The sequence below is a fragment of the Syngnathus acus genome, chromosome 13 (assembly GCF_901709675.1).
Source record: "Syngnathus acus chromosome 13, fSynAcu1.2, whole genome shotgun sequence".
NCBI classification, from domain to species: Eukaryota; Metazoa; Chordata; class Actinopteri; order Syngnathiformes; family Syngnathidae; genus Syngnathus; species Syngnathus acus.
The window spans coordinates 12,412,603-12,438,695 of record NC_051098.1 but is presented as its reverse complement, the minus strand read 5'-3'; the positions used below and the strand labels follow the sequence as shown (position 1 = coordinate 12,438,695).

Sequence of the window (26,093 nt, the reverse complement as noted above, 5' to 3'; positions counted from 1 at the left end):
GGAGAATATTCGCTTTGATGGAAAAGAGGCGAGACAATAGACAACAAGGCGGCGTGATGAGAAGGATGCTCGCTGAAGGTCAAAGCGACGAGGCGGCGGAAGACTCGAGAGGTTCTGTTTACACGGATGGTGTGAAATGCAAACAACAGATTCTGCCCATTTGGACAATAAAGACAAATGCATGCAGCCATCAACGGGCCTTTGTGTGCTTTTTCCAAGGCAAATCCTTCAAGTAATCATCAGACTAGGCTCCGCCTACATTGGCTAAAGGAATAATTGACTAACTCGAACAACCATCATGCGACTGTGTATTACAATAAAATCAATTTTGATACTTTTTGGCCTACTTTATCTGAATGTTGTCGTGAAGGTCGTACTTGGAGAACCGTTAACTTTCTGATCGCGCTTGGTGTGAAAAGTTTGAGACATCGGTCTTCATGATGGCGGTAGTAATTGAAGCTTTTGATTACGCAGGCCTGTCCCAGAAAAAACAACAACAAAAAAACAAAAACTAATGTCACTCCTGAGAAACAATATAATTAAGTCTTAATGGACCTCTCCCCTTCGCAGGCAGCAAATGCTCACACTGCAGCCTAATCCCTGCGTTGGGGTAATGTATAGCTCATTAAAATGTTAGCTAAAAACTCATTAGCATTCACTTGAAGAAGTAATGGCTTCATTACCGTAATGTGCTGAAAAGCAAAGAAAAATACGGGAAACAAAGGGAGACGCCGAGCGACAGCTTTTCTCATCACTTAATTGAGTCGCAAATGGTACTCATTTGCATAATAAATAATGACGCGCCGCAGCCGTCGTGGCTACGGTTAAGGATGCGTTCGCCCGCATCATCACTTCTCGTTGACGCTTACAAGTGTGTTTTTCGAGAGGGGGGCGGCCGATTTGGTTCACGGATTTTGGCTTGGCACGTGCCTTGGGCGCGCCGAATGCCGAGCTGGCTGATACAGATGAACAATGCGCCCGCGGGATTTTGTGCCCACTCCGATAAGGCCCGACGCCCAGCGTGACGGCTGCGCTCAAGTCTGGAGTGGACACTTTACAGCCAGAAGGCGGGAGGAAGATGGGAGGAAAATGGGGGAAGAGGAGGGCAGGGATTGATTTCCTGCCAGTGTTGGCGGGAAGGCAGCACAGATTTTGTTACAGAGCTGGTGCCTTCTGTACTTTGGGGGAGAAAGAGGAAGTCGAGCAAAACGGAAATGTAAACCTACGTGTGAAGGCAGGATGGAATTCAAAAGACTCCTACAAATGTTTGAGGCTGATGAGACTGAAATTAAACCACCAACCTTTCTTTTGGAGGCTACATTTGAAGGCAGTGTAAGCTAAGCTAGCCTGTTAGCGAAAGTAGACTCCCTGTAGAATGACCCCATCAATAAATTGGTGGTATTACGATCGTATTTATGTTTTAAACATTGTGTGGCAGGTTTTGGTCCCTTTCCACTGTGAATAGTGTGGCATTACAGCACTCATTCAAAACTAACACTGAATTTGAGAATGCGCTAACGTTTCTGTTCAAACATGCACTAGCCAGATAGCATCATGCCACAAAAGTAATGGCTGTACCCTGCGGCACAAACGGGAAATCTGACAACTCCTGTTAGCTAGCTTCTGATGCTACATTAGCTTCTGGAGAGGGTGACATCACTGTAGAGTTTGGAACATACGCCGTCCTCTCGCTCCCTGTCGCTATGCCGCTTGCCCTCAAGAGGTACAATCGAGGAAATGCGATACTGTTTTGGTGGCCTAAGGGTTCATTGGTCTCGGGAGTCCCGGGCAAAGGTGTCACTTTGAATTAGCGCTGGCTAGCATATTTTGAAGTGGTCGTCTTGGAAACAGTCGACTCGCCAGACCAGTCAGCTCCAACCCAGAGCCCAGATTCTATTTATGACGTCTGCGTGAACCCGCAGGTCGGAGAAGGGGAAATGAAAACCATATTAGCTCGGGTTGCCTTTCACAACCAGGCACGTGAAGCGTACAATGTACAATAGCGAACAATCAAGTGCGCGCCCTTTGCCTTTGAAAATTATGAATATTATTTGAAGGGGGATGAATCCAATTTTCAGTTTGTGTCAAAAAAACGAGATTCCAATTAATAATGCGCTCATGGAATAAGAGATAAACATTCACATTCAGAAATCTCGGTATTTATTTTGTACAGCTGGCAGCCAAGCTCTTGTGGCAATATTGTATCATGCACTTATATTATTCATATTTATGTATTTTGGATGAATAACATTTGACATTATTAAACTAAAATACCTTGCAGAGCGTGCATGAGTACAGTGTGTTCACTCCAATGATATTGAGGTATTGACCTTCCGCTGGGAAGGATAATCCTTGGAGTGCTGTTTAACAGAATGGATATCACACACATACACACGCATACACACACACGTACAGTACATAAGGTGAGTGGCACACTTTACACACGAGCACCAAAGCCCTGCAGCAGCTCTTGCTGTAGTCTTCTGCGTCAATCTTCTTGTAACCATTAATGGCCCCTTTTTTTCCCGCTATCAATTTAAATTATGCGCCAGCCTATATTTGACAGCGCTGCGTCTTTTCCTTTTTTATTGTTTTGCTCCATAATTGGATTGGCAATAAGGGGCGAGCGAGTAGTTAGGAGCTTATAAAAAGGTGTCAGTCGGCGTTTTAATGAAGCACTCGGCGGGAGATGTGCGCCTCTTCTCTGACTTGCCGGTGTGATCATGTGACCGTGGCCGAGAGGGAAGAAGGGCTGAGAGCCAAGCACCAACAAATGACTGAATGAATAACATCTTTGAACCACCACTACAAACTTGAAGCTTGACACATTTTTGAGGAATATTGGTAGTTTTTTTTTTGCATTAACAGCAAAAACAAAATGTTTTTTTAATGCTAATATGTTTGCATGCCGTAGAGATACAAAGAGGATTAAAATGCAGCATTTGTGCAGCTTGTGACAGAGCCCCACCCATCAGCCATGTGCGCTCATGTGCTGCAGATGCAGAGCCGCCTGCGCGACACAGGCAGCAAATGGAAATCTTAAAAGACAACAAAAAAACCGAGCTCACGCCGCTGTAAATCATACACGATTGCGGCTTTTTTTACGAGCGGCAATGCGCAGGGGCGGGTTGCTTTTTGAGCCCTCTGCCGAGCTCCGAACGGCTCGCTCGGATCATCTTTCCCTTGGATCGATACCGGCCGAGAGGGTCAAATCCAACACCTCCACTGTAGCTCAGTGGCGAGACGTTGGCCATATGGCGAGAAGCTTCACTCATCCAGTCCATGAGACACCAAAGGTCACTATAGCCCAACCCGAAGACCTGTGAAGCCTGGATTCAAGTTGATGTGCTAAATCACCTGAGGAGACATTTATTGATCACTTTATTGATCTGAACTCTGGAAGGAGAGTACATATTATACAGGTAGGGTTCCTGTGCAAAAGTTTGCCTTGGTAAAATCTATTTGTCCTAATTCAAGCAAAACGTGCAAAACGCCATTTTAGTTCTTTTGGTTTTTTTTCATGAACTCTAACCTCGGTCATTACGAGCACAAAATTGTCAACGACTTATTGTTCTCTTAAACAACGACCGATTTTGCTGTTCGTAGAAAAAGATATTTGAGAGCACAGACTCATCCCCAAAAAACGTTGAAATCTTTCAAGCAGCACCGCTGACGTGACGAATCACCGCCACATTGCACTTGCGTACACAATCAATCAATTTACATACATACGAAAGCACGCCAGCACACAGCAACGACGCAACAAATTCACTCCCGTTTACGAGTCGGAGATTTATCGCAGCTCCGACTTGCCCTGGCGTCGTCCCGCTGAGGCTGCTACATCTCGGGAGGCGGAGGCGGCGTGACAGGCCTCGCTCGCTTATTTGGCAATCCAATTTGCGTTAATTGCGTTACGGTGCGAGTAATTGTGTTAGCCGCATCTGTAATAGGCTCTCTGGCTCACTGCGCTTGCATACTGTTTAGCTTTACACCAGGCCCATGTCACACGCTAACGGGAGGATTTCATTCAAAGCGGAGGCGGAACCACAACAAGGTAAGCTAACGCGAGCGCGCGGGCTTGCTAACAAACAACAAATGTGGGCATAACACAAACAAGACAAACTAGATCTAAATTTGAAGTCAGATTAACCCTGATCTTGTTCAGATTAGCCTTTCAAATGAACACTGTAAACCTCAGTTAGGTTTTAATTCAGTGTTTGAAGGCAGCGTTATGGTTTCAAGCTAACGGAGCTGTGGCTGGCCGTGTTCTGCGGTGGAAAGCACATCAGACAAACAGAATCATGCCAATTTTCCTACTTGTCCGATTGCGTTACTCGAGGTCGCGCTTGTTTGCGTCGCCACGAGGTTAATCTTTCAGGCAAAGGAACAAAGCTAATGAGGCGACTGGTAATCCGGAGCTCCGTGTAAGCCGGAGTTGTGTCAACAGTATTGATGGCGGAAGGGACGAGATCTCGTGACCTACACGGCAAGGACGAGGCAGCGGTGATCCCCGCACTCTTTGTGCATCATCGGCATGCATTTCCATTTCACAATGCTTTAGTGCCGCCTTTTATTGCGCCAGATTGCGGCCGTCCATACGCCCAACGCACAATCAATAGCCATTCCAGCTGACAATTAGCAAATAATTCAATGGGCTGTGACCACTCAGCCAGAACGTGGAAGAAAGTAGTCACCACCATCTTAGGTTGAGTAGAACAACAGATACATGTGGTCCAAAACACCGGGTGAAAAAAAGAAGTAAGACAGTAATCCTTCATTTATGGCGGGGGGGTTACCTTCACACAAAACATCTTCTCGAGTACAACATCAAAATATTTTGCCACCAGCGGAGAGCATCGATAAGGATGCTGAGGATGGGCGGGGAGGCTACGAGGGAGAAGATGAACCGTATTGAAGCAAGAGGAGTGATGAGAAGAGCTTCACGCTGTGTCATCGGCAATCTATACGTCATTAAAATGATGCCTGGCGTGCTTAGTCGGTACTTTTTGGAATCATGCCTCCGTTACATGATTGTTATCTGGTGTAAATCTTATCTGGAGACAGCTATGAATCAATACTAATTGCTTGCTCTTTTAAATTAAACACGCTGCAAACAGAGCACACTCACTTCGGGAAGACCTGTACTATCTTCGAAGACATTTGGTCAACAACTGACCTTGTTTAGTTTTTTTTTTACTATTTTGTTTTCTGGCAGCAACATGGACACCATTAACGCAATGGCTAACAATAAACAATCCATCCATCAAGTCGATGCTCAGATTTAGCAATCGAACATAATATACGACAAAGCCTTCTGGTCTGTGGACCGTGGCCACCAGGGGGCAGTATAACACAGACTTAGAGATAAACAAAGAAGAGTTTCACAACAGATCGTAAAAGATTTGCCTGTGAGTTTTGCTATATTGTCTCTCAACATGTGTTGCTCCACCATTTGTGTTTGAACCCGCCAAGACAATCAACTATTTGACGCTCCGATAATGTTTGCCTTTGGCCAAAACGAAGCTCTTTATCAGCACATTAGATGCTTCAAAGCTATAAATTACACAGACACGAGAGCACCGTATCTTAAAAGGATAATGTGTTCCTCGCCCCCCGAGGGGGGACGGAAACCTAAATGGCCATTTCTACATTGCGCCCGCCGCTCAATGGCACAGACGATTCCATCAAGACTCGGATCAAAGGTGACGCTTCCTGCCATTTAGGATGGAAGGCGCAATTTTTCCTCTGATTAATTCCAGGTCCTTAAAAGGTCGGAGGCGTACGGTGACATTTGAAGCGGTCATGCCTCACCCCAGAGAAGACGACGCCAGGGAGCCATTAGCGGCCACGTCGTTGTTTGCCGGCGACGCGCCAGACGTCACTCCCGACGCGGCGGGGGTCCCCGCGTCCCACGTAGCGGGAGTCCGTATGCGTACGCACGTCCGTACAAAGACCGGCGTGTTATATACGAGGCTCCCGGAACAAGCGGGTAACGAAAGCGCTTTGTAGGTTTGCGCTGGCCGCAGAAGCCAATTAGCGGCTGCACTTTTATCGGTTGGAGCCACGGATGCACGGGTCATCAGATCGACTGGCACGTATGGGGCTTCTGCATCCAACATCTATAGACATTTACTAAGCTCTTTTTTTGAGGGGAGGGGGGGTCCTTAATTATTCACAGATTTCCACAGCAGGGCGGTGTCGCGACCCTTCACAGTGCCGCAGATGCGCCTCGTCGAGGTAAACAACAGAAATAAAGACTGCAATCACACAGCCAAGTTTCCTTCCCTTGAAACGAAGGTGGCGGCGGCGCCGCCTTCTCCGTGCCTTCAAACACCTCCTGAGCGCAACGGGGGCGCTTCTTTGCACCAGTCTGAGCTCTTTGATTGCTGTCAAAGACGCGGCGCCGCCGCCGCTCCCCGCAAACAAGAATGTGAAGGAAACTAGCACGGAAAGCCGGGATTCTCACATTTCAAATGGTATTCTTTGACTGGCACGGAATAGCCCCGCCCCCTCCCAGCAGGCAGCCTTTCGCATCCTATTTGCTAGTTGGCGTCACATGATTGCTATTTTGCATCTTAATAAAGCATCCACCCACATTTGTTTACAATATATTGGCCTCAACGAGACTGACCCGGTATTAAAAAAAATTTGTAGCGACACATGGCACCACATCATCCCTTCATTTTCTCCGCTAGTTAACGCAACTCTGCTTGACTTACTTGGAATTCAAAGTATGCCAATGGCTGGAGTTCATTAGGAAGCTTTGTCAATGTCACAGCGATTGATATCATTTGATTAGCAAAGACTTAGCTGATCATCTTCAATTCCCATTAACATTATTGAACAGCAAACTCGATTTGAGTGACTTCCTTTCCGATATTATTGACGCCGGCGCTCAATGTGAGTCAGGAGAGAGACGGGGACAAACTAGCCGGAGTGCTTTTGGGTTGTTCTTCGTCTTCCATTATTCAGCCTGGTGCCGTGATAGCACAACACCAAGAGAGTTGTTTATTTCATAAAGCGTGTCTGGAAAAAGAACCCCGCACCATGCTCCTTTTAAATGAAGAGCCGGCAGCTGCTCATGCACGAGCGCTTCCTCGATGTTGCTTTCCATCCTTCGCTGGAAAAGGCAATGACAACTTCCACTGAGTGTCTTGCATGAACGAATGTGCCTTCGTATTATGTTTGGCTTGATAAGTGGGCCAAGATGGCCACGCCCTTTACCCGCGATCGTCCTTCTGCTTCTGAATTAAATATGGCGGTCGAGGTGAAGAGGAGGCCGGGTTGCGCCGAGTGTTTTGTTTTGCACAGACGCAAAACAAACAAATGCGGCGGACTAAAAAGCCGTCATTAGCGTGGATAATTTCACAGAATAAAAGGCTCACCTGACTTTTAGTCGATCAACAAATTGCTCACTGGCTATTAGCATAATGGCTTCCTGCTCGGCCATATTTTTCTAAATGCGTGGCACTATTCAGGCCGGCAATTACACGGGTTAAATGCAACCCGGGTGACGGACGGGGGCATCAACAAGCGAGGCACATTTCGTCAAGTTAGCGAAGGCTCTGAAGTGGAATCATTCCAGACAACTAATGGCCGCTCGTCTTGAGTCGAGCACCTCGGAACGCCGGCACCTTCATTAATGGCCGACGCTTAAATGAACACGCAGGCTACTAATTAGCACGGGCGAGGCCGGGCTTGGAGTCGGACAGATGGTGGACCATTGAGATGGATGGACGGTGTGTCTTGCCTTGTTTATTCTTTAAAAGCGAATTCCAGATGCCTGCTGTTTATCGCCTTCTGCCCATGAGCGAGAACTCCCGCTAAACGGCAAAATAAACATCCGCATTACAAGCGCCGCATAGCGAGTACCTGTCGCCGGATGACGCGTTGGACTTTTTCGATAAGCCGACTACAGTAGCCGTATGGATTTACGCAGCGATACCAGGCGTCCGTCCATTCGTCTTGCGCTTTTTTCCTGATGAGTTAATTTCCCTCCCATCGTCTGAGCAGCGCTTGACGAGCCTCGAGATTCTCCTCTCCTCTTTCTCGCCATTGATCAGCTAGGCGGCCGCCTGTCAGACGCGATCGATACGTCATTCCTTCAGTAACAAGGGATCGCTCGTACTCCCGCATCTTATTATGATTTCTGGCTGCGGATCGATGCGGTGAAAAACAGGCTCACTGTAAAGCACCACGCAATTAAAGCGCCGGCTAATCTCCTTGTTGACGCCTTGTTGTCTCCTGCGCTCAGCAGCTAGCATATCAAACACAAATGATCATGAATTCTAATGGGATTCTGTTTTTGGATTGGGGCTTTCTTTAAAATGTGTGCTTTTGATGGGCAGACTGGATTTGAGAATTTTTTGTTTTTATCTGACATCACTTGGCACGACAATGAAATCACAATGAACTCCAGCATTAACAAGGCTAATTTTGTGACAAGAAGTCATTAAGTGTTGAAATGTCAGCCCGTTTTACTGCAAAGCTTCCGACAGCATCATATTTCCTCTTAATAGTTCCAAATGGTCTTCGGTGTTTATGGGAAGAGCGAGACAGACAGAGAGAGAGAGCGCTAATTTCTGCAATGTCATCACATTAACATTTGGTTTGAGGAGAGACCAAAAATAGACGTTGTGCTAATTTGATCATTGAATCATGGATTAAGCACGCCTGTGCAGTTTGGCTTGAGGTTTGAGGGGTCCGTCCGTCTGTCTGCTTTGGTGGTGCGCTCGGCAACCGTGCGGGCAATTAACAGACCCCCCCCCTCCACCCACCGGTTTGACATTTAAAGGAGGGCGGCTCGGCCCTCTGATGTGCCGTTTGCGAGTCTTTCCGTGATGTGGGAGTCGCTAACGAGGCCTCATCCATTACCTTCTGAGCCGTAGCGTAATTAGCGTCGGCGACGGTGGGATGGAGTGCGGCCAAATAAGAGTGGCTCAATATGGGCTCCTCTGTTGGCCGCCGGGTGGCAACAGCTGAAGGATGAAGTGGAAGGAGACTCCCTCGGGGCAGAAGAAAAAGATCTGCGACCAGACGCACGGTCGCGAGGCTGAACCGAGCTGGCGGCAACAAATTCTTTGAATGAGCTTCCAAAATACAGCGTATGGTTATATTGACACAGCAGCGACACGAAATTTTAACTCATTCACTGCCATTGACGGTTATAGACGTCAAAGATATTACCTGAATTGGCAGTGAATGAGTTAACTCATGACCGACCTAGCTCGCTATCGAGCAGCCAAGTCAATCAGTCAGATCTTTATAAAAAAGCTTGCAGTCACTGTTAGCTAATCAGTTACCTACTAATTATTTAGCTAGCAAGCTAGTTTAGTCATTTAACTAGATAAGGAGCTAGTTAGTCAGTTAGTCAGATTGCCACTGAACACTGTAGACTTGCCCTTGTTTAATATGTTGCTAGGGACCTTGTTAGCTAGTCACTTAGCTCGATTGGAGGCGAGTTAGTTTGTCAGTCAGATATTTAACTAGTGATTAAATTATGCAACATTAAGAACAAATTTGATCAGAAGTCGCCTTCCATCCTTTTGCAGAGTGTAAGGTTCTAGGATGATGGATTAGCAGGACTCATGTCATGACCTCGGGTCACAGCAGGGACAGGTCAGGTGTGGCTCTGTTAACTGTTTCAGTTAACCTTTCACCCCCCTGGGCTCCCCCGGACACAGGGTGCTAAGAAGGGGGCACGTGGGTCATGACTGTTAGCGTTGGACATCAAGAGCCATTTAATAAAATCCTAATGAGCCATTCGTCTCCATCTCGTCATCTCCCAATGCTACAAATCGAAAAGGCTTGGAAAAAGCTGGGTGGCCATATTTTTCTAGAACACGTACACACAATCCACCTTGCGCGGACTCACTTGGCTTTCTGGACATCAACAACAGCTGCTGGCAACAGCGTGCAAAACAGAGACGGTGAAATCAATGGAGCCTGGAGGACCTTTTCCCCACTCCGAACATCCCCGCCTCACGATTAACGAGCAGATCGTGAGGCCCGTCCGCTCTCGCCCGCGGACACGCGCTGGAATTACCAGACGTGAATCAACGCAACATTTATGGGGCTTGTGAAAGTGTCTCTATCTGCAAGGGCGAGCAGACCTTGTGTACACGAGAAGATCAGAGGCTCGACAAAGATTCAAACGGAATATACGAGGGAGGTAGCGGGTTTGGGAAAAAATATACTCGTAAATAAGAATCCAAGCATCTGCTCAGGTATTGGCCCTCATTTGAGTGCACGACCACAGTAAAAAGCCATTCAGATACAAGAGAAAGGATAAAAAAGGACAAAGGCAATAATATCCAAACAGGCCATATAAATTACAGGCATGCTAAAACAATAAAAGGTAAACAAACAATAAAAGCTGAAGGGGGGAAAAGGCCTTTTAAACATTTAAGCATGCTGGCGGCCGGGGGGGATGCCGCCAGGTGACCCGTAATGGCGGACAGAAGGGGGAGGCGACTGCGGACTTATAAAAGCCTCATAAAATAAGGGCGAGGGTAACCTTACTTCTTCTAAAGAGATGCTTTGGGAGCCGGCGAATCACCGTCATCGTAAAACAACAAGATACGCTTCCGCTAAGTGTCCGTCCATTTGATCCCAGAGAGCGACAAAATTAAATACAATGGGAAAAAATTTATCATTTACTCAAGAACTGACGACCGGCGGCACCGCTGTATATCACGGCTCTGTTATTTAGTCATGCTTAACATTAGCGATTAGCTTTAGCATCTGGAGTTCGTGAGAGAACTTGATTTTTATTTCATTTTATTTCATTTAACCAGAGTACAACAACAAACGGCACCGCTGTTGTGAAGACCAGCTTCGTTTAACGACTTTTGAGAGTGGCGGCCTTCTGCCTTGGCGCCCTGATACCTTTTCAATGCAACGCACTCTTGTTTGTAGGTCATTGTGCTTTTCTGACAGGATGTCAAAGCATGTCAAACACTAAAATGCCTCAAAATTGGTGCCCTGTATAAAAAGAAAAGGTGGGGAGGGGGGCCATGGGACCAGACCACTCACCCCCCTTCCATCTCCGGCGTGACAGTCCACCACGGTGGGGGAGACGGTCTAATTTTCCCGCAGCCTGACATCCATTCAGCTTGAGTGATGAGAGGCCGGGGCTGCACGTAGTCACACAGTGCACACGTGGAGAAAATGATGGTGAAGCGGTAAACTCCGAGTGAGCTCGCCTGTGTTGACAGGCCCATTAACTGGCCTCTGCCTGCCATTTCAGTCTCGTGTCACGCCGGACCATTCGGGGGGAAATATCCCCGGCTCGGGCCTCCGGTACGCTCCGGTGCACTGGAGTCGGTCTCGGGCACTGTCCGCTTAGCAATGAGAAAAGCAAACGGCTTGGGTCTAATGGGAAGCCATTCCACCTGTCATCAGGTGCTCCTCTGGAGAAGGCTTGATGAGAATATGCACAAAGCCTTCGGGGCAAGTTAGAGGCAATGAAGACGACATAGGCAGAAATAGGGGGAGGGCCCCCTGGGGATCAGGAGGCCTCTGCTGATGAAGATAAATGGACTGCAGTGGTCCATCCATGGACGGCAGAAAATGTTTCGGAAAATGCATGCTGGACGGTCGGACAGATGGGCGGTGAACTTGAATTCTAATTGATAGTATTTTGGCGGAAAATCCATTTCTAAGCAAAAGCTGAGAAAACAGTACAAGCCCAACACAGCACAGATTGGCGGCGACATCTCAACCCGCTTCCGCCAAGTGTCCATGACACTCACTGAGAAGTGTGTGAAGGGCTTCCTCCGTGAGTGAAAATGCTTTTATTGTCTTTCCGCCATTAAAGGGTGGCGGCCGGAAGGCTTTTACTGCTGACTGACAAGACTAATCGCGCTTGGGCTCTGATTGGAGAAGAATGAGACACAGATGACCATTAGGGGAATCCATGTGAGAGAAGCTTCTGAACCCTATGATTTGCTACCAAGGCAACACAAACAGCAAATGGAAAAACATTTATAGTCGGAGTCTTGGCTAAAGTCCCAAAATAATAGCTGGGTCAATACGATTTTTTTTTTTTTAAAAAGGCTGGGGGAGGATTATACAGAGGCTGAAAGAAAACTGATTGTGTCATTTATTTAAATCCATGTCTAGAGCGCAAGTAAATTGTTTTCTACGGGCTAAAAACGAAATTTTTCAGTCCACAGCTCAAACTGAAAAAGAAACACCAAATAATGAATTCTTTTACCGGCGGGAAAGCGAGAACGGGGTTGTGTTGAACGTGAAAAAGAGGCTTTATTTATTCAACAACCACAATCAGGCACGATTAATTTTCCGGTGGGCGTCGGGAGGATTAATCACAAACATAATTGCCGTGCGGATGTATTTCAAAGCGCTCGTATAGTTCAGGATGTGATGTATTTATTGATATTGCAAACGAGCCGGCGTATTTTACCTCCAGGCCCCCGAGGCGGCAGCGCTATCGCATTTTCTGTAAAAATGACGAGACAAAAGACAAAACGCCGCACAAAACAAAACCGTCTGGCTTCGGCGGAGGGGGTACGGGGTGGGGGGGGTCTTTATCTGGAGGCACCATGTGGGAATGATAATGACCATCTTGGATTGAAACCAACACGCATTCATCTTGAAGCTCCGGTCCGCCTGGCAAAAACTCTTAATCCCCTTTAAGACCCACAGGAAAAAATGGCACTTTGAAGGCCACAAAAACGAGCCATTCTTCGTGAGAGTTTAACAAACCCGCGGAATTCTCTCCATCTGCTCTCCGCCATTAAGAGCCTGACACCTTTAAACTGCTAAGACTGAGTCATGAATCATTGCGGCCATTTTTTATTCCTTCCTTCCTTCCTTCTTTCAAACAGTCCTGAGAAGAAGTGAACCAAAACAACGAGGCAACTCCACCCGCCGATAAACGATTGAAAACTGGCGATAAAAGCCGAGGGAGGCCACAGGGCTAAAGGCGACGCGCTTCTAGCCGTGCGCTAAATCTGATGATGTGTCACGAGCAAGGGCGCCAAGCAAAGCTAAGTGACCCGACGGATGAGTAAGTGGATAAATAAAGGAGTGAAGATTGCGATGGCCGCCTGCCATATTATTTGTGTACACAAGCTGCCGCGGCTTCCTTTCTGCAAATGACTGCACGTTGGCGCGGGTTCTGCGTCGGCGAGCTAATTGCACCTCGGCGAGCGCTCGGCTGCTGGAGTGGAAGATGAGGTGAGTCACCGGGGATGCAGATGGAGATGCCAGCTTGCCGTTTCTCACCTCAAGGTCTCTCGCAGCGCAAGTTTAGAGGAGGAGAATGGGCCCCATGGGTGCCATTACAGACCCTGCATTTGCTCCTCGAAACAAGTCCTATTGCCATCCAATCTCCATGGCGACCACTGGGGTACGACTAAAAGGAAAAGGCAGGACCCCGTGCACATGCCAGTTCCATATTGAACTGTTCATTTGAAGCGGTAGTTCAATGCGGAGCCTTGGTTGACCTAACACTTGCCCTCTGACCGGACCCTGACCCCAAATACTAGCTCGACTGAATGTCCTTCACGGGTATCAGACTTTGGTCCTGACCCTAACTTGAACTAATCTCTTCAAGAGAACGGGATGGATGATGGTAAATGTAGCAAACCAAATTGGTTGTTCCAAAGTGCAACAGAGCCCGATACCCGACACTTAGCCAACTCGACAGTTTAGACATTGTCAAATGGCTCTATCCCTCACCTGAAGCTTCTAACCATTAGCAGCTCTTTAACCCCAAGCATACTGGAGTTAGCCACTTTGAAGAAGTGTGGCTAAACTGGAATTAGCCACTTTGAGGAAATGTGGCTAATCGGTTCCAAACCGCACCATGACTTTAAGCCTAATCTTAACCCTTAACCATAATTCCTAAGAAGAATCAACTTCAGGGAGGCAAAACGGATGCAGCATGGAAAAGGGCCATGATAGATGCCTGCTATTTCTTTTCTCCAAATTTCCATTTCCAAAATCCACGGCGACCGCTGAGGTAACCCGATCGCACGGTGTCAGCGGCACCGAGGCCGGAGCTCCTCCGGTCCCGCTCTGCCCTCGGTGCCAACAAACACAAGGAGCTTGCTCTGGACAAGCTGGCAAAACAAACACTCGCTTGCACAAGGCCCGGCCAGCTAGCCATGTCCTTTCTTAAAAGCCGGACCGGGGAAGAAGGAAAACAAGTACGGATGATTGCCCCTCGTTTCCCAGACATTATTAGCCGTCATGTAACCGTTAATTGAACTGCGGTCTCGTTGGAATATGAGCCCGGCTGCACTTTTTCTCATTAGCCGGATCCTAGCATAGCGGCCAGCAAAATAGCGGCTGGTTGAAAATGTGCTCCGAAGATCGAAGCAGATGATGGGGGCTCGGCGGGTAATTGGGCTCCCCATCCGCCAATTAAAAGGGAAGGAAGAGAGAGAGGGGGGTTGGGGGACGGAGGAAGCTGCCGTCACTTCTTGAGCCGCTTAAATACCGGCCGGTGAACAAACACCTCTCACTGTGACGACTGTTTGGCAAACAACTTTTCACGTCAACGCAACGGATCAAAAGCAAAGGCGAGGGGGCGGGGCTTGGGAGCACTTTGGCATACCGGTTAACCATTGCAGGAATGAAGCAATCCAAGGACATGCGTGTTTATTTGGACGACTGTGTCCTCCTTATCCATCCCGAGCTTGACTTAGTAAATGAAACATGGAAGTGGGCGTGGTCAATGAAACGCAAACTTGATGACATGTCACGGCCACACGGTCGTGCAAAGTCTGCTTGGTGGTTTCCACTGGGTCTGAACATGAAGTGAGGGGAGGAATCCGTTTCACAACATCATTTTTAAATAACAATTAGCCCTGACTCACTCGGGCAACAATTTCAGGAATGCTCTCTGGAGCTTCGGCTCCTTGTCAAGGAAAATAATTCAAATAACACACCAGGTTCCTTCCACCAGGGATCTTAGCTCGAGTTCAAAGCTTGAATCATAAAGGAAGTCCAAAGTGGACGAAAAGCACACTCTTGTGGATTCTAAATAACTTCTGGATGCTTTGCAGCTTTTATTTCAACAGTAAAAAGCCGAGTGTGGTTTGGCAGGGACGACCAGCGCTTTCTGTACGACTGTGAATGAGGACGATGACAATGAGATGCGAGGTCAAGCCTCATGACTTCCACACCAAAAGGTTCTCAGTATACCAAAAATGGAGAGTCAATATTTCACTTGTTTTCATGTGATTAGGGATGACATGGCCTGTTTGCATTGGGGCCAGAGCAAAGATGGGGGTGACGTGTTCCCATATCACCCATCAGAAGCAGAAATCTTTGTGCCACTTGCAACCGAGTCAAAATTCACTCCATGTCAGTAATGCGCATGCAAAAAGCTAAATCTGTCAGACGCTGGAAAAACTTGGAAGGCTTCAAAGACAGAAACACACGCTCACCCGCAGACAAAAGAAACATGGTGTCAGCAAGTAGGGAAAGTCCAAGAAAAAGAGGTTGAGGGACATCCAAGACTTGCTGCGCGGCCTGTGCCAGTAATTACAAAAGGAACTGCTGAAGCATGGCGTTTACTGAGAGTCATTTACAGCCTCTTATGTCATCAAATGCCTCTGGAGAAAAATAAAAAGGCTCTTTTCAACACATGTTCATCACCTTTCCAACACATTTAAACGTGAGTGAGTCCACATTGAGAGACAGATTGGCCATCGGAACCACGGCGGGGGGCCGCTATCGGGACACGGTCCAACAAAATGGAGACCGTCTGGATTCGCTTCCTCGAGGCCTTCGATTTTGTCGGGCTGGTATCCTTACAGGTGTGCGGGCCGGATGCCAAAATGATGGATTGTCAGGGCTGTAAAGGAGCGGGACCTGGCCTCCGACCACGGGGGATAAAGCAGCTGTTGAGGGCGGAAGGATCACCGCAAATAAAAGTTTAACGAGTCCTCGATACGACACGGCGCGACTCCGTCCTCCATATGGAGCTGCGGGGAGGCCTTGCTTCCTGTTCTATGTCCGCAAAGGGACTTCTCAGCTGCTCCCCGCTAACGGTGTCCATCTGGTGCCAAGTACCCCGCCCTGAAGGACTCGCGTTGCGGATAACCTCACGTTACGACCGTCGCAAAACCCTCTCGAAAATGACATATCGGCTCCGTTGACTTGGTTGGGTTTTGCGCTTCTTCCTGGCTCTGCGCTTCCGCAGAATCCCAGCTGGACTTAAGCACACACCAGCCGGCTGGGTATCCTTCGAACAAATATTAACTCCTCATCTAGTGGGATTCTTTTTAAAGTGAGTCATTGGGGAGTCAACAGAACATGTGAGGAGATATCCTATTAGCGGCATTAGTTCTAAACCTATTTGCCCTCTTTTTTGCTTGGATCTGTATCAACAAGTGTGTCAGAGCCACCAGTTACACACACACACACATGCGGATGTTATATTTTAAGCGGTACTTACTATACATGTTAACTAACCAAAGAGCATTTCTATTAACTCATTCAGTGCCATTGACGGTTATAGACGTCAAAGATATTAACTGGGTTGGCAGTGAAAAATTTAAGGGGTGGTATCAATAGCAGACAGGGGGGAAGTCCTATGTTTCGACTGGATGCCAGGTTTCTTCCAGAAAATTGAAAAGACGATGGGTGGTAAAACAGGAAAGCAGCAACGTTGTAAATGCTTCCATATGATAAACGATAGTGCAACGATTGTATTCCCATGAGTCTATTCTGCGCACGGCTAACTTCTCTCCCTGCGTCACCTCTCCCTCTGACATCTGCTAATCCTCCCGACCCTTGACCTCCCAAGGAAATGCACTCCCTCAACCTTGACCATTTTTCATTCTTTACCCCGCCTGGCCGTATGCCTGGCGGATGGATCCCTATTATCCATCAACATTGCCAAGAGAAACAATTTCCATTACCGTGCACATACATGCACTCGCGAGCTCAACGGAACCAGGGTACAAAAACCTTGTGAGGTGTTACGCAACTGGAGAGGGATCAGGAATGGACTAGCCAACACTTGGATTGTTTCTTTGCTGCACTTCTACATTTCATCGCACATGGATGATGCGTTTTCCAGATGATGTTTGTACAGCACATTAGCTTGGACCCAGTTGGTGATGTCTGCGCATTGTGCCACCTGCTCAGAAACCGATGCCAGGCTATTTCTATACGGATGAACATATGGCATGTCTAGACTGCATCTCTTGGTTGATGGGAATGCCAGGAAATGTCCACAGAACCCCCCAAAGGCTGAACGTGCAAATCTTCTCCGCCATTCTTGCCTTTTTGCTTTGAAGTCGTCATCCGTTACCTGAACGCAGAGCCCGGTCCTGTTCCATTATGAGAACATAATAAGTCGTAGCTCTCTCCATTAAGAGTGACATGAAAAGCTGAGGCGGGAATCAAATTGTTCCTGCCAACTCAGTGGGCTGTGTAAGCTCTTTGACACAGCATGTCGAAAAACATGATTTGAAACGGGCGGCATTGCTCCGCGGAGGCGTAGATTAATACAAGCTGTATTTCACTCGCTTTCTTTCTGTTTGTTTTGAAAGTCTGTGCGGAGAGACTTGTAAAACAAACTGTACAATGACCGAGCCAGGAGGTCGTCAAATCTTCAAAGTCTCTCAGGTGGTTAGCGTAGTCGCTCACGTACACAAACGCTACGCTAGCTCAGCCTCATTGTGAGAACAGAAAAAGCGGTGTTAAGAATGGATGCGTAGAAAAGGCTTGCGTGATTTGTCTTCAACTATTAAAAAAATAAAATAAATAAACACGAGTGTAAGGTACGCCCATCTGAAATCTGAAACGTGAAAACACGCAAGCTAGCAGTAGCTGATGTAGCTAGCCACAGTACTAGCCTGACTAATTATTGCTGAATTTAGTGATTCCCACATAAACTTCAGAAAGATTCTCTTGACTTGACACTTTCTGAAATAGTAGACACTTGATTTCCAGGATATCTACTCTCAGCAAAGTCGCAGATGAATTTTCCAGACGATTCCATCTGACTATCCACAGCTATTTAGCCGCGCGCTGCGGCGGGCATGCCATGACCACGCTTTGGCCATAATGCTGCTTTTCTAGTTAAAAAAAAAACCTGAGCGACAGAGTGAGAGACGCAAAGAGAGAGAGGAAACGACACCACCCTCATCTCATTTCATGCATCTCTTCCCTCAGGCGGGCTGCTCGAGCTCAAGTGAATTGAGGTGGAGTGCTGCGGAGAAGTGGATTTGCGTGGAAAATATCCAAGAGGACGCTGGCCTCATCTCTCTCAGGTCAGCGTACTAAGCGTTTTGAGACCTCCTCCCCCTCCCCCCCGGTCATTCCTAAGTAAGGATATCCAATCAATTCCGATAGCACCCCCCCAGGGCCGCCACCAACCCGGGGAACTGCTCATCCCCGCTTTTGCTCCAGATTGGCAAGCTTACGCGTTGAGTAGACTGCCGTTAATTGCTGGAGATGTGACCTTGCGCCCTTGACGGCAGGGATTTTATTTGCAGTTGTTGCCGCGGCCGCTTATCTACACAATGGGAAGGTGAACGGCCCAACTTGTGGGACTGAGAAGATAAGAGAAATTAGCTCCCTATAGACATGTCAACTTCCCCCAATATACAGCACATTTCCATATTTTATTTACATGATATACACAATAAAGTTTCAGCAAGGCGAGCGAGATGACACGGTGACATCACTCAACTTGTTTATGTCATCTAAAGCGCAAGGTCCATATTGAGCTAATTATCTTTGCTAAAATATGCAAAAGTCAACTTCAAAGGACACAAGATGCATATTTGTTATAATGACATGTTCCCCCCCCCCCCGCAAAATCCTGCCCGACTGTGGCGTGTGCTTATTTTGGGTCACATCGCAGTAATTAAACGAGAGCCCGTGATGTCTTTGCTGTTATTTATACGCCGGCCATCCTAGCTAGGGGGGGGGGGGAGACCACAGCGAAGCGAGTGGCCCGCTCTGCTTGCGGTTCCTCTGGCGCGTTACAAATACAGCTCGGCCACCCCTTCTTTTCCACCCTCGACTTGACTGGAGCAACACGACGGACGACGAGTCATTGGCTCGGCCGGGCCGGGCCGGGCCGCATTGCGCTCTGACCTTAGAACGGTGTCATTTTCCACAATGAAGAAACCAGGCCTACACGTACGCAAACAACGCACACATCCTTTTTTTTTTTTTTTTTCTTGTCCACATCTGCTTCTGTGCCGGTTATTAGTGCACATTTAAAAATATGCATCCAAAAATAAGACATCTGCACATGATCAAAGTCTCTCTGCTGTGGTTAAAACAAAGCCGAGAGGGATCCGAATGAAGCGAGAGGCACGCAAAAATGCTTCTTCTCAAGCGAAAGACGGGAGGAAGAGGGAGGAGGCCGACAGCACGGAAAAAGAAAGAATATAAAAAAAAACTCTCCGTGGCTCGTAAAAGCAAAAAAGCAGAAAATAGAGTGTTTACACACAAGTCATTAAGAGCCAATAAGGTGAAGTGGAGGCTGCTCATTTGTTTGCGTTAAGACTACCGCCTCCGTCTCGGCGTGCAATAATAGAATATATTTAGCATGTTAACGCTGGCCTAAACACACACCCGCCGCAGCCTGAGGGTCAAAGGTGAGGAAATGCATAATGAGGATGAGCTCACCAACAAAGTATCAGCTCTCCATTTTTCTTCCACGCTTTTAAAAGTGCATTAAGATAACACGTTTGGTGTTACGAGCCATCGACGGCATCTTTAACATTCTGCTTTTAATCAAGTCAATTGATTTTTTTCGACACAGCATAAGGTAGATGAAGATAACACTAAGCTGTGTGTGTTATTGATGGAAGACACCATCTGAAATGCTTTAAAAAAAAAATTTTTTCGCAAAACACAATCGCAGAAAATAATTGAGAAAAAAATCATGTTTACATACGGTGGTGACAAGCGTCATGTTGAAAGTGTTCAATGATCTTATAGAGCCAACCAGCAGGCATCAAGCCTCCAACAAGCGGCCACAATTACAGACGGCTACCTGCGCCGCCGGCCGGCCGGCCGGACGCACCGACGCCTGAGCGGCGGCCTCATTACCGCCGCCACGCACTCGAGCGTGAGCCGCAGTCGAGTGCCAAGCCGTGACCACTTGGCAGAACGGCAGGAAAGGGGGAAAAATGTTCCAGTGAATCTGCTGTTTGGAGAGCCAATTAGATGAAAGGAGGGCAGGACTGTGGTGAGACACCACCGATTCACAAAACATCTGCTGCCAAAGCGGGTAAACTTGGGCAGCGGCGGACAACCTACTCGAACGGATCTCACAAAGAAACGGAAGCAGGCACCGGCTAAAAATAGCCCGCCAAACGGGACGAGGATTTTTCCGTCTTTCCGCAGCAGAAGCCTTTTTGCTTGGCTGGGGAACAAAACCTCCAGCTGTGCCTATGCCACCATATGCATGAAAAAGGCCCATCAAAGAACATATTTCTTTCATTCCAGGCAATTTCCCTAATCCCCGATGAGCTGCAGGGAAGAGGCTGGATGCTGGGGGTGAGCAGGTGGTGCAGGCGAGGGGGAGAATGTCGCACGTGTTTATCTGCGTGCATTATTGTGGACTTACAAAACATTTCTTTGTATTTGTCAGACAAGTTTGCTCCAGGAGAAACATCTACGTCATTCTGCTCAAAGCTTTAATATGGGCAAGACTTCCTGGAGGTGTGAACATGAAAAGGCAGAACTAAAAATTTAGAAGGAGCAAAAGGTTTGAGTTGCAAACATGACATGGTTGCACCACCACTGCTCCCCCAGCCAAACAGAGCAAAAATAAAAGCTTCTTAGCCCCGCCCCTAACACAATCACCACTGCATCTAGTTGGAGAACTGCCATCGTTTGTTGAGGGAAAAAAATGGCAGGTGATGACTGGTGGATTGGTGGTGGTGGTTGCAGGGAAGGGGGGGGTGCCCTACGGAAAGCAGTCTGTTCAATTTCCCCCACGTCAACATCGTGCAGCCAACCTGACAGCCCTGAGATGTGAGTGGCAATAACGAGGCGCGCTGTGTCAGCATTTTCATTCCCTTTGCACTCTGACGAACCTCGGGGCTCTGACGGGAGGGAGGGAGGCGGGGAGGCGCCAAGGGACAACTTGTTTTTGGGAACCCTTTGCAGGGCAATGTGCTCAGCTTTTATGTTGTGATGATAAATGTTTAGGGAGGCTTGTGTTTCCCGTCCTCCCAAGGTCAGCGGCCGCTTCCATATTGCGACAGCGATGGGATGGAAAGCACCAGCGCGTTTTTGCAATCTTGGGAACTGGGCTTGGCACATGATGTGTCTGCCTTGCAGTCCATAAGTTCTGGGTTCAAATCCCACTAGGATGGATGTGCCATTGGTTGACAAGGGTCTAGGCAGCCTTTACACAGTCTATAGAAAATAGACGCATGGATCGCAAAAGAAAAAGCAAACTAACAAGGAGGTCAAGTCAGAGTGCAGTAAAGCGATAGATGAGAAAAGCGCAATTAAATACAGAGCCGCTCTTCTTCTTTCACGCACGGGATAGCAGCTACAAGGGAGTTTCCATTACTTTTTGGCTAACCATCTTGGCAACGACAATAAAAAGAGCGGGCAGGCGGGAGGGAGGGAAAGGGGGGAAAAATGAGAAATGGCCACCTTCCAAGTCTCCTATCCTTCTCTTTATCTGAACCCTGCCCTACACTCTGCCTGGCTGCCCGCCAGCGAGACAGATTTATTATTCCCGCGTACTGGTCGCATCCTCTCGCTGGCGTCTCCGCGGCGAGATTGCCTTCCACGCTTCTGTTTCACGCGCTACGCCTCCTACGGCAAAGGTCATTACTCACGCTACGCATCTGCATCTGCTTCCGGTTCCCTCGGCACGTACCGCAGTCGTCGAACGAATGAGAGAGGTGGCTAGAGTCGCTTCAAGCAAAGTAAGCGTCTATGCTGTCGACTTTCTTTGCCGGGAAGTGGCACGTGTTTTGTCCCCAGTCTAGACAGCAGCCACCCCTTGTTCTTTTTCCTGCACAGATTGACTGACATGCAGGTACGTACAGGCCACCCCGACCTCGCCAGTTCTGGAACTAATGTGCTGGAACAAGACATCTAACGGTCGCTGCTGGTATCAAAGGCGAGCCCGCCTGCAATGGTAGGGAACCCCCCCCAGGCAACAACACGGGGTTGGCGGGGGGGGTTAGGGTTAGGGGCTCCCTGTGAGTTTCAGATCACAGAGCAACCGCACCAGGAGTGTAATAGGCTCCCATCATGACAAGAACCCAAATGAACACACATGTGAAGATCAATGTGGGGTATTACAGCGTGTTGATTTGCCATTGAAACTTTCGATGAGATGATTTCCATTCAATGTGTGTTCTGAATCAGAGGAAGAAATGGTGACCAAAAAAATCAAAGACCATCTTGTCTTCTACAGTGAGCGCATAAGGACACTTGAGACCTTTTAGCCGACCGGTCGGCACTCTCCGACGACATACGGCGGAAATCGTATTGCTTAGTCTGATGACTTGCACCGATGCGCCCGCCCGTCCCCCTCGGCCGCCCCTGGGGAACGTCAGATCCCGCCCAGATTTGCCCTTGCCCTAACACCGCTTGCTGTGTTATTGGTGCTGTTGCCAAGCTGGTAGAAACCACTTTGGATATTTGTCCTCTTTGAGCGTCAAAACATTTCTGATTTATTGGCGCTCTCCGTGAAGGTGAAGTCAAATGAGGTGTCCCGGCGCCAATGCAACGGCGGCGCGAGGGCACACGTCAGGCTGATGAGAGCGCCGGCCTCCAGTCGAGTGACAAGGCTACGCAACAGCTTTGCTAATTAGTGTAGCACAATGTCCTCATAACGACACCTGATCACCTGAGCGTGGCAGCGACCATACGGCGACGCAGCGGCGGCCATATTGGCCGAGAAACCGCCGGGAGAGGAATAAAAGAAAAGGGGCAAATGCAAAAAAAGGCTTTTGCCACTAAAACATGCATGACAGAATTGCAAATTGTGCTCCTACCCTCAGGTGGCACGGTTAGGTGTTGCACCTCGGATTAGAGGCGCCTCTAATTAGCCCACTGGGCACCGCTGGGAAAGGGGGAGGAGCCGGTAGTTGATTTTGCACTGACAGCCTTTTCCTGCTCAAATAAATCATCCGTCCTTAGTGCTCATAGAACACTTGAGTTGCCAAATTTTTCACGATATGTTTTTACCGCCATTGATTGGCTGTCAGGAAGACACTGGCCAGATGTTGTCGGAAGTACCTTCATCAGTTGACGGGATTTTGACCACGATGAGGCTGCCAAACTAGCAAGTCACTAGGTGTGGTAATTAATACGAATCGGGAAAAACAGCATTTCCAGGAGGACGCTTGGGTCTTAATAATTGCTTTGCTTTTCTGCTATCACTCCCAGTGTGTGTGTGTGTGTGTTGCCATAGTGAGCGAGGCACTGCTGGCAAGCTATTGCTCGGTGGGCGTGTAGAGGCTTGTCGTGCCTGCCTCGGCTTCCAACTGGTCCGTGCATCAAAGAAAAATGGCAAACCTGCACTCAAAGACACTCAAGGGACACCGCCGACTCCCTGGCACTATCCTCATTTCCGGATCGGATTAACCAAGCCCGGGACACAGCGGGGACAAGTGGGATGTCATAGCACGTGGTCAGGAAAATGCCATGCATGGCTCAAACACAAGTCTGACTTTCTCCTTGCAATATCCGTAAGAAAAAATAGAAGGTTTCAAGCAAAATTTTTCCAGCTACACACTGAGATCAATTGAAGACGAGGCTTTGAGCAGCCCCGGTATGCCTTGAACTCGGCGGAGGATGTCTCTCTGCAGGGAAGGGCCTTAAGAGGGGAGCACTATAATCATCTCCCTGTACATGCGTCCGGGTGGTCGTAAGGGGGAGGAGCCGGGGGAAGATGCATCCAAAACCAGAGGGGCTTTTCTGACAACGCCTGGGAGTCTAGGCCAGATGGACTATTGTCTGCCGAGTCCAGGGGAGTGGGTGCTCAGAGTCGTCCTTGTGTGGCCCATTCTTTAGCCCATACCTCAGCTTAGGGCTTTGTACCATACATCTTTTATTATATACGGAGAGGAGGTCGCTCATTTTTCTCTGCTGGTGTTTTCTGAGGAACGCGTCGGAAAGACAGCGGGAGAATGCTGAGTCGGGGCGTTTGGCAGTCCCCCCCTCCCAAGGGAACCAAAATGATGAGAAGACCAGCGTATAAATCACAGGGCGAAGGCAAACCATCCTGGCTGAATCCGACAGGGACCACCGACCGCAAGCATTATGCCAACGAGCTGAAACAAAAAGATACTCCAACATAGCACGATGGGCACCACGGGCGACCTAAGCCATCGGTGGCCTCTCCATGGTCAAGCAGATTGCGACCCTAATGAATAAATATGCCAACACACAGCTAGAACTGATCAAAGTAAACTGATGCTAACCTAGACATTGACCTAAAGATGGACGCCATGGCCTCATCCCATTGAGCTGCCTCGGATGCTCGCTTCCGAACAGAGTTGTCCAAATTGATAACGAGATGCGTCGACACGCAGCAGTCACATCGAATCAAAGCCTCGTCTTCGCAATCAACCTGGAAAGCCAAAGCGTGCGTCACCGTGTCCTATACTTTTCTCAGGCCATTAAGAAAGAATCTCTCTCTGCTGGAGCCATATGGTAGCATTTTTCTGCCCCGCTGCGGTTTTTCGCCCCCGCTCTGTTTCGAGCCATTAATTACATCGCCGCTTTAATTCCAAGCGATGCCTTTACCGCACTTAGAAAGGTTTTTAAGAACAACAAAGATGTTAAGGTCCTGTATCGCCCACCACCAACAAGTAGGGGCTGCCTCTGTAATAATTCTAGTTTCTACCCTCTGAGGTTGTCTGCTTGAGCGTTACAAGGTTGAAGGAGGTGCCTGGAATAACAATCCTCCGACGCCTGTCTTAATAGCTTGAATCAGCAAAAAGCCAGGCAGGGAAGTTACGTCGCTTATAAAATAAATCCTGGGATTATTTATGCTTCCCTATAAAAGCTCCACTTAATTACAGCGTTTCAGATTTATAAATTACAGATTGCGAAGATGCTGCTATACTTAGAGCAGAAGAGGGATGGCCTGACTACTCCAAGAAGGAGGGCAAAGAAGAAACAGGAGTGGAGCAGGATGAGGCCTCTGCGACTGATGTGGTCCACGGCCCGGCCCTTGATCGCCGGGCCATGCGGTGTGCCAGAGTTGGGCAGGAACGATGGCGGTCATGTTGTCTCAATCAACTGGCTTAGTTTTTTTTTTTTTTCCGACTACGATGCGGTGCTACTAAACTGAGTCTCATTGCAGTGACCCGACGCTGACTTACTGACGTTTTGACAGAATTACAACTTTTGTCTGGTTTTGCTTTGAACCCATTTTCAGCCAGCTTCCAAAAATGGTCTGCTTCTCTGGCATGCCGAAATGGCCATTTGCCACTGCTACTTAGGCACTAATGAGCGTCTACGACTGTCTGTCTCGGCGGCCGGCTCGACACTCTCCCAAAGAGGTGGGAAGCAAATGCGCAACTGCACTTTTTACTTAACAAGCCGCATTCGCCGCATGACGTCTCTTCTTATTGATCGCCTCTTGGCGGGGGCCTCGGACGGCATACGGTGGGATGCTAAAGAGGGTTAATCCCGGTCATCTCCACACTCATTATCTGAATTATCAATGGCCTTCAGCAAGAAAAAAAGCATAGAGCAACATATGAGGACACAGGGTGGTCGCTCAGCCCTCCCCACTCAGAAACGCCCCGAAGCTGGCGAGCACCCCTGAGATGTCCCCGGTGTCAAAGGTTAAGCCAGTGGTCAGTTTTAATGCACTGCAGAGGGTCAACTTGATTACTGTGACCAGGCCAGGGCTTAACCACTTATGATCATTTAGATTCTATTCCCAACAATATAGAAATGAAATACGATTAATCGTTCGTTAATCGAGGTAGAAAGGGGCATGACTTTGCTGCTACTACATCTGGCAAAATCTGCTTCTGCCAGATCATTTGAAACTTATACTTGCACTGCGCTGTTGTGGAGCGCAGGTCACAGAGTCCAGCTGAGGTGCTGTTTGTGGAGGTCAGGCCTGCCATTTCTTATTTGCACACATGTGG

At 48.2% G+C, this 26,093-nt stretch overlaps 1 protein-coding gene across 12 annotated transcripts in view; it reads right to left on the bottom strand.

Annotated features, from left to right (window-relative positions):
* robo2 (roundabout, axon guidance receptor, homolog 2 (Drosophila)) overlaps positions 1 to 26,093 on the bottom strand; it is a 156,319-nt gene that overhangs the window by 44,460 nt on the left and 85,766 nt on the right. The window contains exon 1 of one of the 12 annotated variants that reach the window (XM_037268603.1): positions 13,408 to 13,430. The exons of the other annotated variants lie outside the window; for them this stretch is intronic. Within the exon in view, the coding sequence (XP_037124498.1) occupies positions 13,408 to 13,420 (13 nt within the window). The 5' untranslated portion in view covers positions 13,421 to 13,430. Of the gene's footprint in view, positions 1 to 13,407; positions 13,431 to 26,093 lie in introns of those variants that run through there. 12 annotated transcript variants of the gene reach the window in all.